This window comes from Leptinotarsa decemlineata, unplaced genomic scaffold, assembly GCF_025532065.1.
Source record: "Leptinotarsa decemlineata unplaced genomic scaffold, Ldec_3_MD MMD2_P_RNA_scaffold_12, whole genome shotgun sequence".
Classification (NCBI taxonomy): Eukaryota; Metazoa; Arthropoda; class Insecta; order Coleoptera; family Chrysomelidae; genus Leptinotarsa; species Leptinotarsa decemlineata.
The window spans coordinates 7692966-7720525 of NW_027412526.1; the positions used below are offsets into that span (position 1 = coordinate 7692966).

The following is a 27560-nucleotide window of genomic DNA, read 5'->3' on the forward strand; positions in this document are numbered from 1 at the left end:
AATTGCTACTTAACTTTTTTTATCAACGATTTTATAAGTCAAGTAACAAACTCAAAAAGGTAACAGTTCGCTGACGATTTCTAATTGTATCAGAAAATTTATTCTTCCCTAGATTGCTTGAGCCTTCGGAATGATTTGAATTAGTTGACTAACAATTATCGGTCATCAATTGAGTATAATTACTCCATAAATAGTTTACCTCTGAAATATGTTGAAAATAGTGCAGTAGTTATATTTGACACGAAATTGTCATCCACCGGTCACATTATCAGAATTGTACTAAAATATCTTGAACTCTTTTAGAGTTAGTTGAGGTTTTGTACTGTACAGTCCAATTTCAAGAATATTAAGAGAAGCAAATGATTTTTCTTAGGTTCCTACTATTCTGGGTTCAATTGCAAAATTATTTTTATAGCTTTTTTGGGAAAGAAAGTTTTTGGCTTTCTACTACTCCATCTTGATAGAGAAAAATGTATACATTTACTTCGTTTAAAATAGGTTACTTCCTTCCTTTCTTTGGAAGATTCTCACATTTTTCTGTCGATGTCTACCAGTGAGCATGACAGTGATCCATTTAAGTGAAATTTTTATTTTCATTTAGTATCTATATTATGTAGAGACCTGTGAATGATATCTGATTCAATTTCATAACGAATGTTTGGAATACAAACTGAGTAGAAAAAAGTGTTTTCTGTATAATTCAATGTTCATATGAAAGTATTTGTTTCGAAAGAATTTTTCTTTCGTGTAATTCAATGTTTATATGAAAGTAGCTGTTTCAGGAAGGCTTTTTCTTCCAGATTTGTGTCTGAAAGTTGCTTCTTTGCATGATCTACACATCTATGGTTACAGTTACTTCTTTTAAAATTGATTACTTCCTTCCATTCTTTGGAAAATTCCCACATTTTTTTGTATCAAGATAGAGTAGTAGAGAGATAAAAACTTTTTTTCCCAAAAAATTAGTCACTCCTAAAAATATAACCCTTCCATATTTTTATAGCCTCCAGTATCAATTTGCAGTTGTTTCAGTTTTTCCTTATATATTTACTTTCACCTTCAATATCATAAGAACTTAAATTCAAGATTAACTCTTTTACTAATTATAATGAATTAGGATTGATTTGAAATATTTATTATATATATTATATATACATATTAACAAAGATTAAACTATTTACAATTGTCATTGTTCACTATTCACCAAATTTCATCTGGAGTCATTGTGTGAAAATGTCTTTGCATCTTTGGTTTCCCAACTTTCATTCCAGAAAGTTCGAAGCCTGTTTCCAGAATTGTTGCAGAATTCTCGAAAATCTTTGAGTAGTTTTAGCTGAAAGTTCGTATCTACTCCTTGATTGGTTCTCCACCGTTTGCTCACCATATGATTCCAGGACCATAGAAAACCCATCTGAAAGTTTGAATAATACGTCATCCAAAAAAACGGCAAATTTGGAGATTTTTAACGTTTTCAAAATACACACATTGGAAAAGTCTAGGGATATTTTTATAACATACTAAATATCATAAAAATAAATGCATGAGGTCGTTTAATTTCGATTAAATTGGTACACTCGACCACCCTGTAGATTTCTATGGGTTGAACAAAGCCTGCAAAAACGGTAACTAATCTTTTATCAAGTTTTTTACAAACTGTAGGTTTTCGGCTAAAATGAATAATCTGAAAGTGTCGAGTTTGTACATTCTATGCAGTTCTTGCTCAGCAATTAAACTGGAAATATTGTGCTTTAACATGGAACGCCATCACTTACCATTGGCTGAGATGAATAGAGCTGTAGGGCTTCTTCAAGGTGGCATGCGACAAAATGATGTAGCTCTTCGTTTGGGGGTCTCCCAAAGTGTTATCAGTCGATTGAGGCGGCGTTTCCGTGAAACTGGCAGTCCAGCCGAACAACATCCAGGGCGAGGACGCGCTACAACTGCAGTTCAAGACCGATTTTTGGTCTTAACCGCAAGAAGACAACCGACAATCACAGCACCTGAGTTGGTTAACGTGTTGCAGCAGACGCACCAGGTAACCATTGGTCGTGATACTGTCAGAAATCGACTGCATGAAGCAGATCTCCACAACAGAAGGCCACTTAGATGTCCACCTTTGTCGAGAGGCAAATCCAGATTTGGATTTCATCCAGATTCTCGTCGAGTAAGACTGTGGAGACGACCTGGAAAAATGAACGTTTGAGACACGTCCAGGAAGTCCACACATACAGAGGTGGTACAGTAATGCTATGGGGCGGAATCATGATCGGCGGCAGAACCGATCTCGTTTTTCCAAATCGCTCCCTCACAGCTCGACAGTACCTCGACACCATTCTTCTACCTATCGTCCGTCCGTTTGCTGGTGCTGTTGGTGAAAACTTCCACCTAATGCACGATAATGCATTCCACATGTCGCGCGTCTAGTGACTGACTTGCTCACCAACAAAGGAGTTGATGTATTGCCATGGCCAGCACAATCACCGGACCTGAATCCCATCGAGCATGTGTGGGACATGCTTCAACGAAGAATTATCCGCATATGGGGAACATTCACACAACGTTTCAATTGAGAGAGCTTTAATCGCTGAATGGGCAAATGTACCTCAACAAGACATTGACAATCTCATTTTGTCGATGCACGATAGATGTAGGGCCGTAATAAACCAGCGTGGAGGCCATACTTTGTACTGATTCCAATTTTTTTTGTATTATGATTTTTTTTCGGGGTGCCAAAGAAGAGCCATATTTTTTTTTTAGTTTTGCTTATATGCGCACTCAGTATTTTTGACCATTTAATAAATTTTGTTGTAAGTTACATTCGTTTAATAATCACCCGTCAACTTTTTTTTCCCTAAAGCGATCTAAAAAAAAATATTGCCATTTTTAAAAATATCCCTAGACTTTTCCGATGTGTGTATTTATACTTTAATTTGTCTTGAATATCAGCAGAGATTGGCGACAAAACCACAAACAAATAATACGTGATAATACGATATTCAATATGCATTCCAACCAAATTCAAAAACTCAGTCAGCAGTGACAGATCTAATGAATAATATATTGATATTATATCCCCCTTTAGAAATATAATATCTTAAAATTTATTCATTTTGAAAAAAAGAGAAACAGTACTATGTCCCCTTGAGTTACAGAATGCACAATATAATATAAGGTAATGTGAATACGAAAGTAACAAACTTGTGCTTGAATGCAATTCTAGTGTAACTAACTCATTTTGCTACGCAGGACGTATTTATATGAAAAAAGTTAATTACATAATATGAAAATATAACAAAGAAAATAAAGAGTCTTTGTGTCATCGTTTTGAGAACTGCGTATCGCCGGATGTTGATGCAGCATTGACATTGATCCATGTCACCTTGGGTATGAATAGAGAAGGTCAATAAATAACATATAACATAGATGTTGGGATGTAAGTAATAACGGTGTTGTAATATTTTTATACATAAAAAAGGCATTTGATTCAGTTAGTCATAAGATTTTACTAGATATTTTATATAACTCAGTAGTGTGAGGTCATTTTTACAAACTATTTCAAAATTATTTTCAAAATCGAAATCAATATGTAGCGATGAATAATTGTATAATTTTTATTAGTTTCAACTTTTGGTGTCTCACAAGGTTCGGTTTTGGTCCCAATTTTCTATTTGGTTGATAATACTGAAAATTAGGTTTGATGAGTGATCACTTCTCATTTGCAGAAAATAAATATAAATAGCGACATGAGAAAAATAGAGAAATGGTTAAGGGACCTCAATTTAACAAATAACTTAGAAAATACATTTTTCATGATTTTCAAGCTGTAGCATAAAACAAAGTCGCTTCCCACTGTCTATCCCTATGTATGCTTATATCTTTAAAACTAGGCAACGGATTTTGATGTGGGTTTTTTCAATAGATAGAGCGATTTAAGAGGAAGGTTCATATGTATATAACATGCATAATATATTGGAGAAACACTGATAATTTTAGAGGTTTCTAATGTGATAAACAAATTAACTAGAAAAACAATTTGTTTTGGCCAGTTTTGACTCACCTATGCTGTAGGTGAGTACACCTATCAGAAAACAACTACTCCCCTGGCTAATACCACGAAGGGCTTTGGATGATATCCAACAGGTTTCAGTGCAGGAATCTTTACAGAAGTATTTTCTGCATATCAGTTAGCGATACTACTGCTGGAATCGATTTTCAATTATAGGAACGGGCACGCCTGCAGACCTGTTTTGGGCTATTTGGCCTCTCGTCAGTGCAAAGTAGTGGCCATCATCAATCTAGAGTTGATGATATTCCATAATTGAAAATCGAATTCCTTTCAGAGTATCATTTCTCTAACTAAGATAAATTTGTTATTAATTTTGTACCCAATGAATAAATACTGTTGATTACTGAATTTGAATCCAAAATATCCTTCAAATCAATTGTGTTATTAATTTTCAACAATGTGGAACACGTATCTCACCTTCCTGGAGTTATCGTAGTCGTCTTTATTTTTACCGGATACATGTCTCGTAATGTAAGCCTCATGTGGACTGGGAACGACGTCAGCGTGTACTGAATAACGTCCAGGGTTCGTTGTGCTGGAATTTATACGATTCCTGGATCTGGACGAGACGCTCGAAACCAACACAAAAACAGTTCCCGTCGCGTGAACGTACTGGTGTTCTCGCGAAGTATTCGTCTTATTGGGAGGCTCTACTTGGCACGATATAAATCCGAATCGCTGTAGAATGGCTTCTTGGAAGAGAAACAGTCTCTCTATGTATGTATCGCTTCTGAATTCTTGAAAAGAAATATATAACATGAACATTTTTCAATAACATTTTTTATTCAGTCATTCTCACATTTTGGTCCTATAGTTTTCTATTTTATACATTTCTCTACTATTATACAACCCTGTATATTAGACTACCATAAAATATAATGTTTTCATTCATTTAGGGAAAGCTAAAACCTTATTTAACGAAAACTAGATGGAGGTTCTGAGATAAATCGCTTTAGAAGTCAGACTGAAAGAAGTTCTGAGTAGTTACAGTGAAATAAATCAAGGTGTACCCCAAGGATCTCTATTGGGACCTTTATTGTTCAATATATTTGTAAATGATAGAATCAGTCTAATGGAAAGAAACCATGATATAAAAATAGTGTGTTATGCAGACGATCCCAATTTACTAATATTTGAAAAAAGCATAGACATGCTACTGAGTAAAACTGAGAGGATTTATGAAGATATCATTCGGTGGTTTGAAAATAATTGTCTGTTACTGAATCACAACAAAACAATCACAGTATTTTTGGGCGCTCCAAACAAAGATCATCTGTGTTATTCAAAAATACAGAAAAACAAATAACTTGTAGTGATGAGGTGAAACTTTTGGGAGTAATTTTCGACAAACATCTGCAATGGGCAAGTCATATAGAACTATTGTCTAATATGCTGAGAAGTAGTTGTTACAGCATAAAGTATATGAAAGACCACTGCAGCAAAAATGTCTTGCTTACGCTGTACTCCCACATGAAGTATGGTATACTGAATTGGGGAAACAGTACCGGTATGAATCGGATCTTCATTCTTCAAAAATACGCAATTCGAATAATGAAAAGTATTGATATGATAACCAGTTGTCGTCAATACTCTATAACTCTTGGTGTATCAACAGTTTACAGTTTATATATACTGGAAGCTTGCACTTATATCTATAAGAATAAAAATGAGTTTGCAATAGATAACAATCATTGCTATAACACCTGTCATAGAAATCTCTTGCAGCCTGATTTTCATCGCACATCTCTGTACCAAAGAAATTTTTATAATAATAATAATATCCTTTATTGCCATATAAATCTACAATGGACAGGGCAACGTCAATAGGTTTTGATATTTACAATATTTGTTATATATAATGATAATAATAGTATAATAAGGTACAGTACAATAATAAATAAGACGGTTGAATAATAATATAGTAACAATAATAATAGTAATAGTAATATCCTTCCTATAAATCTACATTGACGTCAATGGGTTAAGATTTGCAATAGGTGATATTTATTACAACTACAGTTCCTATATCACAATTTTTATAATTGGTCAACATTACAAGTTGGATAATTTAAGAAGGACTATTAAAAGAATTTTGCGCAGTACTCAGTTATGGTGCAATCGCATAGAGACCCATCACCAACTGTCGAAACTATAATAAACTTTGGTTTTTAGATAATCAATGACTGAGAGTCTGAATTTGTTGTGGTTTTCTGTATTTCTAATTTCTCTTGGGAGAGATTGATAAGCTTTTATGGCTTTGTAATGCGGTCCTTTTTCAAAAAATGATGAATTATGTCTCGGTATGCTTAGTTCATTCTTGTGTCTGGTATTTTTGCAATTTTAGTTATTGTTAGAAAATTGTAAATATCTCGAAAACGATCACCTTCAGCGTTGTTGAGGAGGTGTACCTGTTTTACTTGAAAAAGGTGTGGGACTTAGGTTTTTTCATGAAAAGTACCAAAAGTTTACCGTCAAAAAAGTTAGGGCAATTTGAAATAAATAATGACAGCGTACGCAGCGCCCTCTAGATGTTACATGAAAATTAATACGAAATTATGATTTCCCACGTCAAAAAAAACCCCGGGTCCCGAATTTCGTGCAAATAACTTATTTTCAAACAAAAAAATTCAATTTCAACACCCTGTATCTCCGAAACGAAGCATTTTCGGACACAAGTTCATATAGACTTTTTTTCTTAAAATTGTCTCAGGAATACGTCACTTGAATATTTTAACGTACTTATGTTACACCCTGTATACATGTATACGTAAATTTGTGATTGTTGACATATCCTCGTTCAATGTACCGATGTAACTGAAATATTGACGTTTTTAATCATTTATGTAACCTTTGTGTGTATTGTGTATTATAATTATTTCGTTATCTTCCCACATAACCATACATTTTCAGTTTGAGGGTTCTTAAAAATCCTGAAAGAATTTCACTGGACTGTGTGGTGTACAGGCTAGCTGAATTATAGTCAGATTAGGTCAAAAGTGAGTTTCCATACAAACCGAATACCAAACCCCGTTTGGTATTCGGTTTGTATGGAAAATAAAATACAGGGCCAACAAAAAAGTTTTTCTCGTTTAATGAAGCTGGTCAACCAATCGCATTTATCGTACCAACTAATACTGAATCCACGATTTTGTCGATTATCTGACGATTTAATTGAAATCAAATTTGCTTGAGGCCTTCCCAAAGTTTTAATAATGTAAAATTTATTATCATAAGATAAATACTTGAAATTATTTGTCAGCAACCAATCGACTATATCGTCAGATTTTTTAATTTCGTCCAACTTATCCATAATAAATGAAAAAAAAAAAACTTACCGAAAAGTGAAAACCTGAAAACAACTTGAAATTGAAAGAAAACACTTTAAAAATATTACCAAAAAGCACTGCTATAATATAATACTGCTTGTTTTATACACAAATAACAAATATTATCAAGAAACACTAAAACGATTTACCGGAATATTTTTTAGTCCCGGTCTGTCACGGTATCCCGTCCGAATAATTAAATAAAAAACAAACGCATTCGTACACTAACGGAGACCAACTGGAGGCAAGCCTCCTCTGACGCTATAATTTCTGCAACTGAAATTACAAATCGGGACGTATGTCGCTGGTTGGATCGGTCTCGTGGAGCCTGTGTTTTTTAAAACGGTCGGAGGCTTGCCTCGCTTGGAACGTATGGCATTTATTATTTCGGGTTGATAGTTTATTCGTTCGTAGGCGGTGTGTTTGAGTTTTGTTGATGCAGGATACAGTGTGGTACGTACTACGTAGTGAGTGATAGTGTTTTTTCGGGCATATTATGTATTTATATTAAAAATTAAAGGTAAAGTAATGATACCCAAGCATTTTTATAAAAAAATAATCATAATTATTTGCCAATATCTTTTAATTTATTGCGATGAATAGTCTCAAATTTTATGGGGAGGCTAAGCCTCCCTTGCCTCCTCTGACGAGCCGCCGCTGCTGTGAGTTCATTAATTTGTTTGTTGGTGATACTCTCATAGCTGTCAACAGTCTGAACCTGGATGAGGCCATAAAGAAAATGAGCAAATGTTTGGAAATTATCAATAATTGTTTGAATATTAATAAGCTCAAATTGAATACTCTCAAAACCAAGGCCATGATAATACCTTCAAAATATAAATACATATATAGCCAAATCAACGTAAATAACATAAATATATCAATATATAATGAAAACATCGAAAAATAGCAAAAAATGAAATATCTTGGCTTCAAAATAAATAACTTCATCACTATAATAAGCCATTTCAATTACGATCATAGCAGAATAAGTAAAAAAAATATTCTTTCTATTCTGTCACGGATACGCCAACAATTATTTTTCTCTGCATCTATTATAACGGTCTATAAAACTATAATCCAACCTCACTTTGAATATTGTGCAAATTTACTGTCGTTAATAGATTCCAACAGTACTGCTGCAGTATTGCAAAATAGAACAATGCAAATCATTCTCAAATGCAAGAAGTCCACTCCTATTGATACAATGTCATTTGTACTGAACTGGAATCCATTAAAAACCTGATTATATTGTTTTTCAATGATTTTTATTTACAAAACGTTGAAAGGGTAGTTACCTTCATATTTTAATCAATATATCACATTCAATAATCAAATTCACAATTACCAGACCCAGAGGAAGTTAAAAATTTCATGTGAATAGAACCAATTATAAAAAACCATGAATTCTTTATTTCACAAAGGACTGATTCAATATAATAATCTACCCATTCATATCAAGGATAGTGCAACACTGAGTTCATTCAATTGCAATCTTTGGGGTACATCAATGAAAAATAACCTTCATTTTGTATATCTATTATTGTTTCACAAACTATTGTATTTAGTAACAGCAAATGTTCATTCATTTAATCAAATAATTATGTAATAGTTATTATCAAAATTTTTGTATATTAGGTTTTTTATTTCAGATGAAGATTATTAATATAAATGCCACAATAAAATATGTGAAAGTGAAGTTTTTGGTGCACAGAAATTCTGTCAATCTGTGTTAGAGTTTCTGAACGAAAAACTAGACTCGGAACACATAATTATCGAGAACAGTCTGAGTTAATTTGTATGTGTATTATATTTGTTTTAAACTGTTCTATTTCATTCACAAGCGAAAGTGAAATAATAATAAAGTTGGTGCTAACTCATGTATTGATTAGTTTCCCATGATGTATGATGCTCTTTTGTACCTTGTATTTAAACATTCAGTGGAAAATAAAATTACCAAATCTACCAAAAGATCCAAAGTTTGACAATTTCTTTACGGAATATTAAAACTCTAACCTTTGAATAAATGATGATCTTGTTCCAAATCCATTATGTTAAGAGGTACAAAAATAGGTCCTCTCAAAGGGTCCGACTTATCAGAATAAGGAAGAGCCAATGGATCATGCGGTATCGGAACCATTTGTAAACCACATGACTGGGCTTTGCGATGCCATCCAAAAAGCTGCAATACGATTTTGGGTGAATTTTATTAATTGAATTGACTATTGAATGTACTCACCAATTCGAAAATTATAGAGCCTGAGGATGTCAACCACTCTACGATCAACTCGTATGCTTGATCCGGTCTAAAAACTGTTTGATAACGTGCGTGTCCCCATTCCACACGGTCACTCTTACCGAACACGTCTGTTTCCAACCTCATTCTTTGGTACATTGGTCCTAAAATAATGACTGTTCATAACTCCCCGTAAACTTTGAATGCCGTTGTGAGAAAACAGTATTTCTTACCATCCAAATCACAGTCAGCATACTCAGCATCAATGTCTTCGCATAGAAAATGTGGAATTCCTTGATCCCTATCCAAATGACTGTTCGGGACTTGGAGAGAGGTTGAAGGAGTAGTTAAGCCCCAATTTAGAGGCGGTTTGACTTCCACCTCCATCCAATCATTTTGGAAAATTTGTAAGTCTCCACTAGGTATGAAATTCTCTTTGTCATCTAGAAAAAAATCAGAACGAACTTCATTTTTGATAAATTTTGTGGTTCATAGTACTTTTTCATGGAGACTGTACGTTAGTTGCTGACATTAGGAATAATCATTGATAGACAGATGAATTTTTTATAGATAGAACACACGTGTCATCATATATAGGGTCTTCCTACAGGGACTTTTAGGCCTCTTTTATGCACGTGCAGTTGTGCGGTTTGCAGTCGAACGGCACGACGTTCGACGTTTCAGTGTGGTGCCGTCGCTACCTTTTTATGCAAGTTGCAACCGTTCAGGGGGATGGTAAATCTATTAGTACAGTTTTGTTAAACAAGAGAAATAGAATGGATCCGTGCGTGTTATATTATTTATTAATATATCGCAAAAAGCAAAGAAAACAAAGACGGTGGGCTGTCCATCCTATTAATAGAACACGTTTATCGATGGGGCCTTCCGAAACTTGTACATAAAGTTAAGAGAGGATCGAAAAAAATTCTTCAACTTTTTTTGAATGTCTATTCAATATTTAGACGAGCTTGCTATAAAAATAAGAGAACATATCAGACGTCAACCATCCATAGATTCTTTTTGATATTCCTATCTTTATAATTCCAAATAGCCGTCCGACATCTGATTTCCTTTATAAACTGTGTTGACGTCTGCCCCGAGGTAACTCATTTTGAAAACTATTCACTCGGAACTGGGGAATGGCAACAGAGCGAATGGCGCCAACAAAAACGTTGAGCGTCTGCCTAAAAACCTCCATCTGGGTACGTGTATTTAAAAATGTATAACCACAAAATGTGGTCGGGCGTCTGCGGTCCAAATCTATATTTTCGACGGCATTATTAGACGGACAACCGCACTTTTGCCACATAAGACCGCAAGTTTCTTGACCGAAACTGTAAAAGAAAGCACTTGCTCCTACATACATAATTTTTGAGCGTTTTATGCCGTTCGACTGCAAACCGCACAACTGCACGTGCATAAAAGAGGTCTTAAACTTTGACAATTGATAACGGTCATATTGTTGAAGCTACATCTGTCGAATTATTTCTCATTTAGTCAGTCTGTTTCGCCAAACCACCATGGACGGATATAGCATTCAACAACACGTGCAAATAATAAAATTGTTGTATTAAAATGGGTGTTCTGTTCGGACTATTTTACGGTCGCCGTAATCGTCCTACCTGGAGGACAATGAGGTGGATAAATTTGAGTCCACTGATTCAATAAACGATCTACCAACATCCGTACGTCCACGAAACGCAATATCTGCCGAAAACATCGCCGCTGTCTGTGAGAGTGCCCAGGAGAATCATAGGCAGTCGATTTTGCGTCACTCACAAGAACTCGATCTTTCGCAGACCACAACTTGGGGAATTTTGCTTCGTGACTTGGGACTGCACGCGTACAAAATTCAACTACGTGACAACGGCGTGTGTTCGCTGTATGGGCTCTGGAATAGTTGGCATCTGACCCTAATTTTTATCGAGAATCATCTTCAGCGATGAGACCCATTTCTGGATGAACGGGTACGTGAACAAACAATATTGTCGAATTTGTGACAATACCAAGAGATCCAAGAGTGTCGAATGCATCCCAATTAAGTAACTGTTTGGTGTGGATTTCGGGCAGCGGCGTCATCGTCATTAGCTAGGCCATCACTGTCAACGGCGAGCACAATAGGTCGAAGATTGCCAACTTCTTTTGGCCTGAATTGGATGATCTGGACATGTGGTTTCAACAGGACAGCACTACATGCCACATTGGATATTCTGCACGAATATCCAATGTGGCAGACTTGGTGTGAAGTCAAACTATATCTCAATGCATCCAAATGTAAAGTAGTGTCTTATAGTAGGAAAATGTCAGTCATTGAGTACAATTATCGAGTAGATACCATTTCACTGTCACGAAGTAACTCAATTGAAGATCTTGGTGTATATTTTGATCAAAATTTGTCTTTCATAATTCGCAATTGTAGATCTTTTTCAAACATATCTGCTCTATTGACTCTTTATGGAGCCTACGTAAGGTCAAAATTAGAATATGGCTCTGTTCTATGGTCTCCATTCTACAATTGCTATAATACTTTAATTGAAAAAGTTTCCTAAAGTTTATTTACTTCATATCTGATGGTATCTATCATGATAAAGGTATTCCATATGAATCTCTTACTATAACATTCAATGTGGATGCTATAGAGGTGTTATCTTTTATAAATTTCTGTGTGCCTCATTTAATTTCAAATTTGTGTGATATCAATTTTGATTCCCTAGACCATAGAATGTATTGTTGACACTGCATCTCAGTATTTCATGGAGAAATTTGAATTTTATTTTATTTCATTATATTATAACATTCATTCATTTTCTCAAATTGTAACTTTGTAATTATAAGGATCGATATTACTTTTTTTAACATACTTAGTTAACCCTATAAATGGTTTTCAACTGTTGGGTAATAAAAGCTATTATTATTATTACGAGTGATTCAAGAGCATGGTCATCTTACGCCAACACAACCCATGCCATCGATCAAATTCAGCCTGATTTATGCGCCAGAGTCGTGGAAAATTGAATGTTTCGGATACGCTTCACTCAGAGAAGCCGTGGCGGAAATTTGAAGGATGTTATATTCCACACATAATGTCATAAATGGATCTTTCAGACGAATACAATCTCACACACACTTTGCGTTATTTCAATTTGAATATAGAAAGTGCTCAATGAAAGATCCTATAGAATTATAGCTGAGAATACCATACGAAGAAAAAAAGTACATACTTATTAAAGGTCAAAATATGGATATCAGTAAACAGTTATTGAAATTGATTCGATTTGCTTACTGGTAATCGGTTTTCAAAATTATTCAAAATTTTCAAAAGGTAAAATTACACACAGCACAAAATATAAAACACTAGTTTTACTGACTCTGAAATAATATGCTATGAATTCAATCAACACTACAACACTACAAAACCGCAACACGTGTTTCGCTGTACGAGATCTTCCTCAGGCGATTTCAAGAATTGCTTTTACCGGGTACCCTGCGAGTGCGGAGAATCATACATCGGTGAAACTAAGAGGTCATTGAAAGTTCGCATTGCCGAGCATAAGAAACACACACAGCGAGGAGAAACCAGCAAATCAGGAATAGCAGAGCATGTTTGGGCTCATCAACATAACATCAAGTGGGCTCGGGCTGAAATTATACACAAGGAGGAACACTGGTTTAAGAGAAAATTCAAAGAAGCCGCATATATGTTGTCAAACAACGCATTTAGCCAAGCTAGCGTAGAGATACGTAACATATGGAAACCTCTAATGAAGCGAAACACGACCAACTAGGGGGGTAGGTGAAAGCAGTCGAATGACCTATAAATAGTCAGATCTTGAAGAAATAAGTCCAGTTATCACCCAAAGACGATTGTGGATACTAACAATGGAAACGTCGTGAAGTAACTTGGTTTGGAATCTTTTGATTTTCAATTTTCATTTCTTCTTAATATTTTTTAATTTTTCAGATTGGGTGAATTGTTCAACTTTTTTTGATTTTTCTGGTTGCTTGCTGGTATGTTATTTCATTGTAATTTCAGTTTTTTGCTTGATAAAATTGTTTTTCTAGCTAATCTTTTTAATTATTTTACAGATTCTTTCGGGGATTTCAAATCAATTTATACCATATTAGACAATGTAAGTCCGAACTGATGAAAAGGTTGATGGTTATTTGAACCACTCCGGCCTGGATACCGGCGTGAATAAAGGGATTCCACACTTCACATTTTTTCCAAAATTTCACATACAATTTTCGTATATTGGAGACTGCACAGTTGACAATCACAACTCAAAAAGAAGTCCCGCGATAGCACATGGTATTCGCGTACCTTACTTGTAGTGGATGAACGTGCCGATAACGTCTGTCCCGTGCCAATTAAATGGACATATAGTAAACTTTTTACTAATTTCCACTTTCGAAAACAGATATGACAGAGGGGAAGAATTCCAAAAATATCGAAAGATTGAATTTTAATATGTCATAGGTCATAGTATTGGTTGAACTAATGCCCCTCTGCCAAAATATAGTTAGCAGATGTGGAATTGGTCTTCACATTCAAAAAACTAATTCTATGTTCTTTTATTCTTTGGAAAAAGTTCTCCCCGTTTGGCCAATATACAGGTTTGGTCAAGAACCACAAGTCAACTTATATACTCCTTGATCTATCTGACATTGAAGTTTCGTCCTTATCGTTTCTAATTAATTTGCCTAAATTATTATTTATTCTGTAAGTCGCGTCCAAGTCTTCCTATTTCAAGAGTCCTGGGACTCTTATTATCGTTTTTTCAAATGGAAGAGACCTGGTAAATAGCTCGTTATTGTAATTTTTTATGACGAATTAAGTCAATCTACCTTGTAACCAATTTTGACAGAAAAAGTTTTACTTGAACTTTATAAATTTTTTTGGTGTACGAGAAAATTTCTCATATATTTATTCAAGTATGGTATGGTACATTATTCAGTTAATACAAATTTGGAATACTAGTTACCTACCTGATATATTTATTGTTGAAAAGATTTGTGATTTATCAAAAGACTACACTGGAATAGTTTTGATTTTGCTCAGTCATTCTGCTCTGATAATAATGCTATAATTTAATTTTTTCCATCTTTCTACATGTTACTGTCTTCATAAATTTTTTGAAGTTTGTTTAGAATTATCATGCACTTATAAGAGACCTGATTTTGTTTTAGCTTTACTGTTATTATATGATTGATAATATCTTTGAACATATTAGAGATTTTGTTTCTTTTATCATGATGCACTTTAAACAATGTGGTATTTTCTATTCAATCAACTCATTAATTCGTCTTGTGAATTCCGAATCATCTTCTTTAAATGTATATTTCCTAGATTTCTTCTTTTTGCCGTTTTTTTTATTTTTCTTAAAACTTCAGTCCTATATCTGATGTGGAATACATTTTGATGATCTCAGTATACAAATAAATCGGAATTATCATATATTATTTCTGTATATTCACAGATGCACTCATTATTTCAAAAAAAGCTACCTTCGTCTAATTATGAACTGATTTAATTCCTTTTGAATTATTGAATACATGTACATACCTTTATCGTTTGATACGATGTAGAATAAATGGAAACCGTACACGAATTGTTTCTTAGGATCCCCGGATGCGTGGCGTATCAGCTGTTCTTTATAAAGGGTCTGCATTTTCTGAAATCAATTGGAAAACTACTGTTAAAAATTTCATCAGGAGAGAACCAAACATTTTCAATGGAGAAGGAAAAGCTATAACTATTGGTTTTTTATTTAAAATGGAAATTCGATCAACGGTCATTATTATTAGTCACAAGCTAATGTATCAACAAAATGTGGGAGTACATGTTTTCCTACCAGTGCCAAACCGGGTCGGCTCGCAAGTATTCAATGGAATACCCATTTCTCAGAGAAAATAATCTTCAATCTTAGCAACCTTCGGAAAATTTCATTCAGAGAAGTTTAGGCTAGGTCAGAAGTGAGTGGGTCTATTCGACTCTCCACCGCAAACCGCAAGGGTTTATTGTGGCTCACACCTATCCACACTCGACTAAATAAACTCAGCTTCTTAACGAAGCCGATTAGTTTACATAGAGAGTGACCTTTCAGGTCAGATGTAAGAGTGCGGCTCTGCCAAACCCTGAAAACCTGATTCGGTCCGCAGCGGGGCAGGCACAAAGTATGTGCCCTGCTGTTCCGAAACTCATTGCCTTCCAGGTCAGTACGACCAGGAATCCAGACCAAAGACAATTTGTTAAACCTTCCTTTTATTAAAGAGAATAAAATTCGTGCTGGTAGGTCGTGTGCCAATGAAACCGGAAGTACCAAACGTTTCGTTTTCTTCTGCGCAGACATCATCAGTGGTATGTGCGTTGACTGCGAGGACGTAGGTTAAATCTCGATGTCTCAGTCAAGCTTGAGCACCCAAAAACGAACCCTGATCATACTGAGAAAAAAATCTCAAATTGCTATTACCTGTATTCCTTTCTCCAAAGTAGTAACACCCTCCACGTGTGTCATCAACCAATTGACAGCGTCGGCGGTGACAAAGGTCGTGTTTGGCAAATTCGGCTGCAGATTTATGAAGAGCAATCCGTTTGTCGGATGTTTCATGGCGTCAATGAGTTCAAGCGATGTTACATTGGATTTTATCATTGTTATGGGAGCTGCAATACTGCAATGAAGAATATAAAATATTGCGTTGAAACTGTTTATCAAAAACCGAAAATCTGCTTTGAAATGTACAAATTACGTATTATATATTAACACTATAACGATTGTTCATTTTTTTTTATAAAACACAGACTAACAACCTACTAGGTAACATAATCTGTTTCATCTCGATGTTGCAAGCTCTGTAGTCCACAAGATTAACATACACTTTACTTTGCCTTTTGAGAAACTGCCTGCCAACTCTTTAGCCGAAGAAGCGGCTGGACTAAGAATTTTAGGACCCATAAGTAGAACTCATGTGAATGATATCTGATTTTTATTCCACAACAAATGTTTGAAATACAAACTGAGTAGAGAGAAGTATCTTCTGTATAATTCAGTGTTCATATAGAAGTATTTGTTTCGAAAGAATTTTTTTTCTTTTGTGTAATTCAATGTTTATATGAAAGTAGCTGTTTCAGTTTGTGTCTGAAAGTTACTTTTTTGCATGATCTGCACGTCTATGTATAGAGTTACTTATTTTCAAATTGATTACTTCCTTCCTTTCTTTGGAAGATTCCCTCATCCTTTTTTTGTATCAAGGTGGAGTACTAGAAAGCCAAAAACTTTCTTTACCAAAAATTTGTTAAAATTGTAGTGAAAATGTGTTTTCTTGTTAGCCTGGTGTCGTCTCTCCTATTCAGAATTCTCCCGGAAACTTTTTGTTACTATTATTTGGCGTGTTAATTTGAATTAGGTATATTACACTAGTTTACAGTTATTTTTTTTACAAAAATGTAATGAACACGACATTCTAAATTTGCTTCTCCCCTTTTCCTCCACTTGCCCTAAGAGAATGCTGAACTATTAGCCCAATAATGGAATTTACTAACCCCTAAAACCAAAGTTACAATATTTAGGAACCATAACTAGGAGCTATCTTCGTTTTTTTACTATGCAGGATAAAATGTGTGTTTGTGTTAATCCAAATGGTGTGATGGAAAAATTAGGATTTGCACATAATCCGGACGAATGGCGTTTATTTATAGATTCGTCTAAAACAAGTTTGAAAGCTATTCTCCTCCATAATGGTAACAAAAGACCCTCTATTTCTCTTGCTCATGCAGTTGCCATGAAGAAAACACACGAAAGTTTGTCACTTATTCTAAATGCAATAAGTTATAATACGTATAAGTGGCAAATATGTGGTGACCTAAAAGTCATAGGTCTATTACTAGGTCTTCAGGGCGGATTTACGAAGTTTTGCTGTTTTCGTTTCCTTTGGAATAGTAGGGCAACACAGAGCAATTATCAAGTAAAAGAATGTTCTTCGAGAGATAAATATATTCCAGGTCAAACTACCGTGAAGAATATACCTCTTGTTAATCCCAAAAACGTTTTGTTACCTCTATTACACATTAAACTGGGCTTAATGAAAAATTTTGTAAAAGCATTAGACAAAGGTAATGCGTTCAAATATCTTAAACACGTTTTTCCAAAATTAAGTGATGCAAAGCTAAGGAAGGTATATTTGTTGGACCACAAAATAGAACACTACTAAGTGATCAACAGTTTGATCAAAAAGTAAGTAATGAATTAGCTGCATGGAGTTCTTTCAAAAGAATTGTTTCGGAGTTTTTAGGAAACAAGAAATTAGAAAATTGCTAAACACTTGTAGAAGAACTACTTGAAAACTACGGCAGAATGGTTTGTCGCATGTCTCTCAAAATCTATTTCTTGCACTCCCATTTGAATTTTTTACCAGAAAATTTGGGTGCTGCCAGTGACGAACAAGGGGAAAGGTTCCACCAAGACATACTGACAATGGAGCAACGTTACCAAGGCAGATGGGATGCAGCAATGATGGGGGATTATTGTTGGTTCCTTATGAGGGAAAACGATGAAACATATAAACAAAAGTCAACATTTCCAAAAAGGTTGTGCACAGAAGACTTCATTTTAATGTTTTTTCATGTGTATTGTAAAATAAAATCTGTTATTCTCAAAATATATTGTTTTTTTCTTGTTTTGATCTTATATTTTATTTCCCTATAATATGTGAACATTTTTGTATAAAATAAAAATAACTATAGGTAACTCAAAATCTTTACGTGATGGAAAATTTTTGATGTTGAAGTCACTTTTTTTCTTATTTGTTGGCTAGTGTTATTATTATAAAACTTACATTTCATCACACGATGTTTCAAGTCCTTCACGAATATCTACCGGCGCATCCTGGGTTCCTTGTGACATTTTGCTTCTATCCATGACTTTTGATCCAGACCTAGTTTTTCAAATGGTAATTGAAATGAAATAGAAAATTGGATATAATAACGGCATTAGATATTTTACTGGATTATACATGCAGATATAGTATGAGAATAATCTTGAAGATACTTAAAATATTGTTTTCAGATCTGAAATAACGTTTTTGTTATCGTGTAAAAAATTTAAAATAGGTATTTCTTCTATAAATTAATAAATAACTAAATATTACATGAAATGTATTGGGGAAACATTTTTAAGATATTAATTGTATAGAGCTACAATGAATTATGAATGAAATAACCATAAGATAAAACATCTGATATCCTCAAAACCATTACCAAAATCATATTGCATCAGTAAAAAGTCAATAGCGGTGGGCAAACTTTTTCTACATAGATTATGAAATCATTCAATTCTTAAAAATCTGCAGTAAAACCATGCAATACAGTTTGATCTAGAAGTAGTATACTACAATATGGATAGCGATTCTGCAAATCCTACCTCTATTATTTATGGGGTCAACAAAAAACTCAACAAATTGTACTTAAGTTAAATTCACGAAATCGAAACAGAAATCAGTCAAAAGTAGGGAATGCAATCTCGTTCTCACGAAATCTCGGCATTTTTTATCGAGATTGATCTCGGACGAAATATGGGCGAGATTGATCTCATTTTTAGCGAGATTGATCTCGGACGAAAAATGGGCGAGATCTCGCGATTTTTATGATTTTAATTAAATGATTTTAGTTTTCATGTTACAACTTGATTGTTAAACTCAATGGCTGAGCCTAGCAGACATGATTTCTACATTTGAAAGAATCAAGCAGTGTCTAAACAAAGCTTTGATCGACCAAAATAAATCTGGTCATTCAAGGAGATTGTTTGTGCGTCTTTAACTATTTAATTGATGAAGAAAACCTCATTAATGTTCAAGGTCCTCCTTTTATCACAGATGCGTAAAATTTTTTTGTCTGTGTCTGGATTGAAAAGGTGGTTTTGGTTGATGTTATGGTTGGCAAAGGAGCTGTTTTTATTAATTTAATAATAATAATAATAATCTTTATTGATCCCAAGAAACAAGAATGTTTATAACAGAGAGTGATCATGATGTCTATATTTCTGAATGGTTTTGTAATATTCTTGAACCCTGGTTGAACAAGAAAGTCGATAAACTCCTGATTTTTCTAAAATAGGGACTTATCTTTATTATTGATAAGGTATTAATGTATTATTGCAGTAAAAGGAAATACCAAGAATACCTGTGGTTGAGTTTGTCAATTAAATGGATGGGATAACAATTGTTCAAGCCAATTTGTTTAATTATATTTAACTCATTGTTGAAATCTAGAGGATTCATAGGAATCGAGAAAAGGCGATAAAATAGATAATGAAAGACATACATTTTTTGTGTTAAAGGGTGATGAGAAGAAAAGGGAATGACTGAGTTAGTATGTGTGGGTTTTCTATAGATGGAAAGCTATAGGTGTCCATTAGTTTTAATCATTAGTAAATCCAGAAAGGGAAGATAGTTATTAGATTCTATTTCCATAGTAAAAGAAATATTTGGATGGAGTGAGTTGAAAGAAAAGAGCAAATTATTTATTTCTTGTAGGTCGCCATCAAACAGAATGATTATATTGTCTACGCATCTATAGTAGAATATTATTTTATTATATAAATGTGCATTGGATACAAAAATATGCAAAGAATGATAGCTGAGAGAGCATTTGCCGATGACATAATACTGATAGCTGAAAATGAAGAACAATTACAACATAATATAAAAATATGGAATGAAACACTGAAGAGAAAACAAGTGAGAATAAACAAAGATAAAACCAAGGTGATGACCATAGGAGGCGAAGAAATAAATATAATGATAGATGATAAAAAAATAGAACAAGTGAAAGATTTCAAATATCTAGGCGTAACAATAGACGAAAAAGGAAGACAAGAAGCAGAAATTAACAACAGAATCGAGAAAACCATAAAATTGTTCTATACAATGAATAAGAACTTCATCAATAAAAGAGAAATTTCAAGACAGAGAAAACTACAAACATTCAAAACAATATATATATACATATATATATATATATATATATATATATATATATATATATATATATATATATATATATATATATATATATATAGACTTGATATTAGAAGAGAATATTGGTTGTTTATTTGATTAGATACGTAAAAGTTTGTTACTTGAAAGTTTATCAAAAAAAAGATAGATACGTTCAACAATGTTGAATATATAATTTAATAATATAATTTAATTCAAATATTCTGATTATTTGCAAATATGCCAATCTTGCGAGATCTCGAAATTGGCGAGATCTCGCCTGTGCCCCAATCTCGCGAGATTGCATTCCCTAGTCAAAAGTTAATAGTATTCAAGAAACACTTTATTGTGTGGTTCAAATATTTTCCATGATATAAAGAATGGAGTGAATATACTAAATCAATAATAGGACTCTTCAGCTGTCCGAAGGAAATGAACCATTCAAAAGTTTTTTCACACCATACAAAAATAAAATATACAAACTTTACTATGTTGCGAAAGGATGTATCCATATTTCCTGGTCGAGTCAGGAAAACATGTTAAAAAAAATATTTTGGCAACCACACTATCGAATACGTAAAAAAGATTAGTAAATAAAAGAAAGTTACCTAAGCGAAGGTGCAACATACCGCTCGCTGGAGCGAGATGAGGTATTCTGAAAGCAAGCATCACTATAATAATTACAATAATTAGGAAACGAAAAAAAAAATCGGCGATAGGACGGGCCACACCGCCACACAAAATCGAAACAAACGATAAAAATGTTAATGACTACACATGCCCTCAATCCACCACTCCAAGCTGTCAAAATAATTGATATTCAAACCTTGGGCGTGGTCGATCCGACAATCGGTTGCTACCTAATCGCTCACGAAACGGCGAGCCAGATCCGATATTCTGAAAACGATATATATATCAGCTCGATGGTGGATATTAGGAGCATTTCGATGCTGAAAAAAATGTTGCGATGCAGGATTGATGTGAACCCCATTAGCTACCATGTAGTTGGAAAGGTTATTGGTGAAATACTATTGGGTTGTTTCAAAAGTTTCGTCCGCTCAAATGTAATGTATTTTTGCAGCTCCATATCTCAATGAAAATTTATTCTACTGTGTTGTGGTATATACTGATAGATAGAGAATGTTGTATTCTATACATTGATGCTGTTAATTTTCTTTCAATTTTTTTTTGTATATTCAGCTTATTACTATACATGCCGTTTCTTTTATCATGTGGTAACATTGCTATATTCTAAACTGCAACAGATACAAAGACGATTAAATGGGAAAAAAGGACTCTCGCTCTTTTCGAATTATAGGGGGAAAACAAAAAATGCTGTTTTTCGTTTTTTTCGAATGGAATTTTCATTTCGGAGTATATCAAAAAAAGGGAAAGGAAAATGTTATTGTATTCGAAATGTACTATGACGTTGTAATAATAAATATTCGAATAAACGTTTCGTGTAACATGACCACCATCAACTTTTTTAAATACGGACCTGCTCATTTCATTGCAGATATTGATAAAGCAATAAACTCACAACCCAAGGGTATATCACATTTGATAATTTTATAGCGTCTCATTCGAAGTAACCACCATCATCAGTAACAACAATCAAACAGAAAAACAATTTATTTCATCATGAAATTTTGGGGAAAATGAAAGCAATACGGAAAAAAAAAGCTACATGGCAATCTACATTAATTGCTCGAATTAAAGACCTTATTGTTGAATGCACATAAGTTGTCGGTTCAGACAATTTCTGTGTCAATTTTCTAGCATAATAGGTGTAATGTTCATGCATGTTTTATTTTTTGTTTGAGATGGTCGATATCTGTACTTGTTGTTGAAAAAACTTTATCCTTTATAAAGATAAAAAAATCTAAAGGAATAAAATCTGGGGATCGAGTTGGCCAGTTAATTGGTCCATTGTTTCCAATTCAGTTTCTTGGGAATATTGCATCTAAATGTTCCCTCACAAAAATCCCCATTTCGTGGGTAATTTCTCGTGAAGAACAATCTTGATTAGCATACTTTTTGTAACTGGCCAATCTTAATAAAAAATGTTTTCACTGTGAAATGTTCATGTGGTAATATTTGCTTACCCATAACATTTATTTGATTCCTCACACTTTCAGTTACCACACATTTTCTTGTTTTATTTCCGTCAAATGCACCATGGTCTCTCAAATTTATTTCTAATCGTCTAAACATTTGGATGTTCAGAATACGACGATTTGGGTATAGGTCAACATACATATTCCTTGCCAAAAGAGGATTTCTATTTGATTTTGCACATCTGTCCTTTCATCATTTGAAAACATCTTTGATATCTTCATAAACGTCTGACAGTTCTCAACAGATATGAACAACACATTAATTTTTCCTGCCATAGAAACCAAACAAAGCATACGCGTTTAAGATGGTAAATGAATTGAGATGCTATTTGATCATACCAAATTATACAACAATCGAATTTTGATCAAAAACTGATTTTTTTCGTTACTTCCAGGATTGAGAATTATAAAAATATCACGAATTATAATTGATTAGGAAGAAATAAGCCTTGAAAGAAGGATTATGGCAGTACAAAAATTTCCAAAACCGTTAGGGTACCTACCTGTCGAATTTATCGGGTTGTCTGAATTATACTTTGAAAAAATCGAAACAATTTACAAAAGAAGTAACGACAGGACCGTAATTTAAAATTGTCGTCACTGATGATGGTAGTTATTTCAAATGAAACGCTATGGAAATATCGAATGTGATAGACCCTTGGATTGTAAATTTATTGCTTTTTCAATATCTAATAAAAAAGACGGGTCCATATTTAAAAAAAAAAAGTTGATGGTGGCCATGTCGACACGAAAAGTTTTATCGAATATTTATTATTACATCGCCATAGTATACTTCGAAAACAATAACATTTTCCTTTTTCATTTTTGATATTCCCAGAAATAACAATTCCATTCGAAAAAAAAAATAAAAACAGCATTTTTGGTTTTCCCCGTATAACTCGAGAAGAGCGAGAGTCCCCGTAAATTTTCTTCGACCATTGTATTGTTCCCGATGACAGTTACCTTTTTTCCCATTTAATCGTCTTTGTATCTATTATGGTTTAGTTAGAATATAGCAATGTTACCACATGATAAAAGAAACTGCCTGTATTATACAGAACCTTCGCCAATCAGGACCAGACGAAAACGGCCTTCGTAGACTTCATCGAGTCACTTATATCGATTGAATAAAAATGGACGAAACTTTTGAAACAATCAATATGAACTTATTTTTAGAGAGTGTCAATAGATGTCAACAAAATTTTATTTTCTCGAAAACGTATTCAAAGTAAAAACTAGTAATAGACGTGGATCTTTATACTCAAATGAAAAAAATTAATATATTCTATATAATCAGTAATTTTTTTAATGATAATGAATGTTTATTTATTCTCAAGAAACTGAAATACAAGGAATGTATACAAGTAATATTCATATTTAAAATTGAAAGGTTATATTTATAGGAGAGACTAATTTTTGGGAAAGAAAGTTTTTGGCCTTCTACTTACTCCATCTTGATACAAAAAATGTGGGAATCTTCCAAAAAAAGGAAAGAAGCTATCGATTTTAAAAAATGAACTCTATTCAAAGATGTGTAGATCATGCAAAGAAGTAACTTTCAGACTGAAACTTGAAGAAAATGTCTTTTCGAAACAGCTATTTTCATATAAACATTGAATTACACGAAAGAAAAAATACTTTCCTAACAAATACTTTTATATGAATGCTGAATTATACGAAAAACACTTTGATCTATTCCGTTTGTATTCCAAACATTTGTAATGGAGTCGAGTCAGATATCATTCACAGGATTCCTACACAATATAATTAATGAAAAGATCGTCGTGAAGTAAGTTGGTTTGAAATCTTCTTACTTTTTATTTTATTTTAATTGTCCAATTTTTTTATTTTTGTTTATTTATATTTTATTGTAATTTCATTTCATAGTTTATTGCTTAATATAATTGTTATTGTTAGCTATTCACTTTAGTTTTTAATTTTATTTGTTCTTTCAGAGATTTCAAATCACATCATATCATATTAGACAATGGAATTCCAAACTAGTAAAATTTATTATCTCAATTAAATAAATTAGGTATACTGAATATACATGTGTTTACCTAAATAAATTTGATTGATTTTTTTATATTTATTTTGCACCACGCTGAATGTAAAATGAAGGTTCTCATGGAAACTAATGGCATTAAGATTGAGCTAATGGAGAACTTTCCACTTTACATGGCATAATAGGGTTCACTACGGTTCTCCCACTGCAAATATACTAAGATATTCGGTTCAAACATTCATTTGATGAAACATGTTTTGCATGATCGACTGTAAAATAAAATGGTATTCAGGATTTCTTCAAGGTCAACAATAAATCACTAGTTATAAATTCAACAGTTGTTTAAAATTTTCCACCAAGATCAGTGACTCATAGGAGATAACCCTGAAAGAAGTAAATTCTTTGGTAGTTATTTCCTATCCCTCAATGAACATTCAAAACGTAGATTGTGTTATATCGGTAAGTCAAAAGGCAAGCCAAGTGGAACCAATTTTTGTAAATAATTACCGTGTTAGGGACACATTTTCTAACTAAACAAAAATATTTCTCAAACTACTTACTCACTGTTATCAGGTACTCAAAAAAATCTCAGTTGTGACTCGTAACCAAAAACACGAAGAAATTACTATGATGAGGGATTATTTATATTTCAGGAACTGGCAACAGTACTGTTAATAGGTAGAATGTGGCAACACCATAATAAAGTTTGACATTTTTTAGCATAAACGTACTCACAACGTTTTGATGTACAAGTGCTATTTGTTTTTTTTTTTTTACAAAAAATGGAAATTTTAGGAGACGGTTTTCGCCGGAATATTTTTCTCAACTTTCGACGTGGATTATATCAACAGTGTCGATGAGTTCAGTTCTTTGTATGGCGATAAAACATCAAAAACCACAGTATATCGCTGGTATAGTGAATTCAATCGTGGTCGTAGTTTGGAGGCCAAATAATTCCGTGAAGGTCGTCCCAAATCGGTTGTTGTGCCACAAAACATCGATCCAGTGCATGAGCTGACATATTGTGAGATAGAGACACCCTTTCATGTAAGTTCCACTTCAATACAATCGATTTTGCATGAACACTTAGTTGTATAAAAATTTGTTCTCGTTGGATATCCCATAATTTATCAATCGCTCAAAAAAAGGCTCGCGTCAAGTAGTGTAAGGAGATAATTGGCCGCGGTGGTAGTGCGCCCGACTCACGATCGGAAGGCCGTGGGTTCGATTCCCGCCTCGACCAGATACCCAATCGACCGTGTGGGTATTCCAAGATGAGCTAAATCCAACAAAAGTTGTTCGTGGAAGAAGCACATCGAAGCAAATGGTCATATGGTCACTGTTCTGCTTGAGCAACGTAGAACGGTCAATTCTGAGTGGTACACGACCATTTGTTTGCCGGAAGTCTTCGAAGAAATTCGTAAAACTAACCGCCGAAAACGAATCACTCACCATCATGACAATGCGAGCTCTCATACATCTTGCCAAGAAGACTCAGGATGTGGAGTGTACTCCAGATCACTAAGCCTAAGGATCAAGTGGGGAGTGAGAAAAAATACCAGCGTGGTCCAAACAGAACTGGCTGGTATTTCAATTGCCACAAAAAAAAATAACCAGAAAAGGAATTTCTGGCAAAAACATAACAATCTGCACTGATAGCAGACAAGTACTATTAGCCTTGAACAGACAGCGTGTTACCTCAGGGCTAGTACTAGAGTGCCACCAAGATTTAGCCAAAGCCTCGGTAGATAACAACATTATCTTGAGGTGGATTAAAGGGCACGGCAGAAGTAAAGGTAATCGCATTGCCGACTCTTTAGCCAAGTAAGCGGCTGGACTAAGAATTTTAGAACTTAGTGCTACCTAAGGCATGATGACTCCGACAATTGCGGTACTAGCCAAGAAATATCTGGCGATGACCAGTATAAATCTACGCTTAACAGTAGGATTTCTTACTGGTCATTGTCAACTAAGGAAACACCTCCATAATATGAGGCTAGTGGACACACCTCTATGCAGGATGTGTGAACAGGAAGATGAAACTGTCAGGCATATCCCCAGGTGAATTTTTGAGCAGTCAAAACATCCAATTGATGACTCATCCTCCGTACAGTCCTGATTTGGCACCCAATGACTTCTTTTTGTTCCCGAATATCAAAGATAAATTGCGTGGTCAACGTTTTACGAGCAGCAAAGAAACAGTTGAAGCTTTCAAAAACTATGTTTTGAAGATGTTCCAAGAAGAATTGGAAAACTGCTTTGACAAATGATTTCAACAAATGCATCAATGGGGATTATTTAGAAAAAAATAAAGCCACTTTGATTGAAAAATGTTTGTTATTATTTGCTATTCCCGAAATATAAATAGTACCCCTCGTAATTGTATATCCGAATTATCCATTTCAACAACAAAAAAAATCAATTATAATTTTCAATGCTAAAAACATGCTTCTATGAAATGAATTGTATTTTCAAATAAATATCTGTGAATCAAAATTCATATTAAGTCTAAGGTGAATGATTTTTAACAAAAGAAACCTTTCCTTTGTCCCAAAACTAAACTGATGAGATTTTTCAGAATATCTGATGTATATGTAAAAACATTGAGTACATTTTTAAATAAATAAAAAGCAGAATATGCCTCTGGGTTACTGACTAGTCTGAAAAAGGTGTTTAATAATGATGAAGAGTGCTCAAACATAAACTTGTTACTTCATCAGAATGATGACGTTAGAAGTTAACCTCTGTACTTAGTGACAAATTCTACTGGGATGAATATTAAAAAGATTCTATCTATGTGAACGGAAAGCATTATTGATTCATC

At 33.8% G+C, this 27560-nt stretch overlaps 1 protein-coding gene across 5 annotated transcripts in view; it reads right to left on the reverse strand.

Annotated features, from left to right (window-relative positions):
* Window positions 1-1116: 1116 nt before the first annotated feature.
* The window catches only part of Iml1 (GATOR complex protein Iml1), a 73604-nt gene continuing 47160 nt past the window's right edge, over window positions 1117-27560 (reverse strand). For 3 of the 5 annotated variants that reach the window (XM_074173584.1, XM_074173568.1, XM_074173573.1), the window contains 9 exons: window positions 21441-21511; window positions 18458-18556; window positions 16096-16294; window positions 15189-15297; window positions 9859-10068; window positions 9629-9789; window positions 9406-9571; window positions 4481-4800; window positions 1117-1408 (listed from right to left, as the gene is read on the reverse strand). In XM_074173584.1, the coding sequence (XP_074029685.1) occupies window positions 1208-1408; window positions 4481-4800; window positions 9406-9571; window positions 9629-9789; window positions 9859-10068; window positions 15189-15297; window positions 16096-16294; window positions 18458-18556; window positions 21441-21511 (1536 nt within the window). In that variant the 3' untranslated portion in view covers window positions 1117-1207. Of the gene's footprint in view, window positions 1409-4480; window positions 4801-9405; window positions 9572-9628; window positions 9790-9858; window positions 10069-15188; window positions 15298-16095; window positions 16295-18457; window positions 18557-21222; window positions 21270-21440; window positions 21512-27560 lie in introns of all 5 variants that reach the window. The other 2 variants (XM_074173593.1, XM_074173581.1) reach the window with 1 other exon arrangement.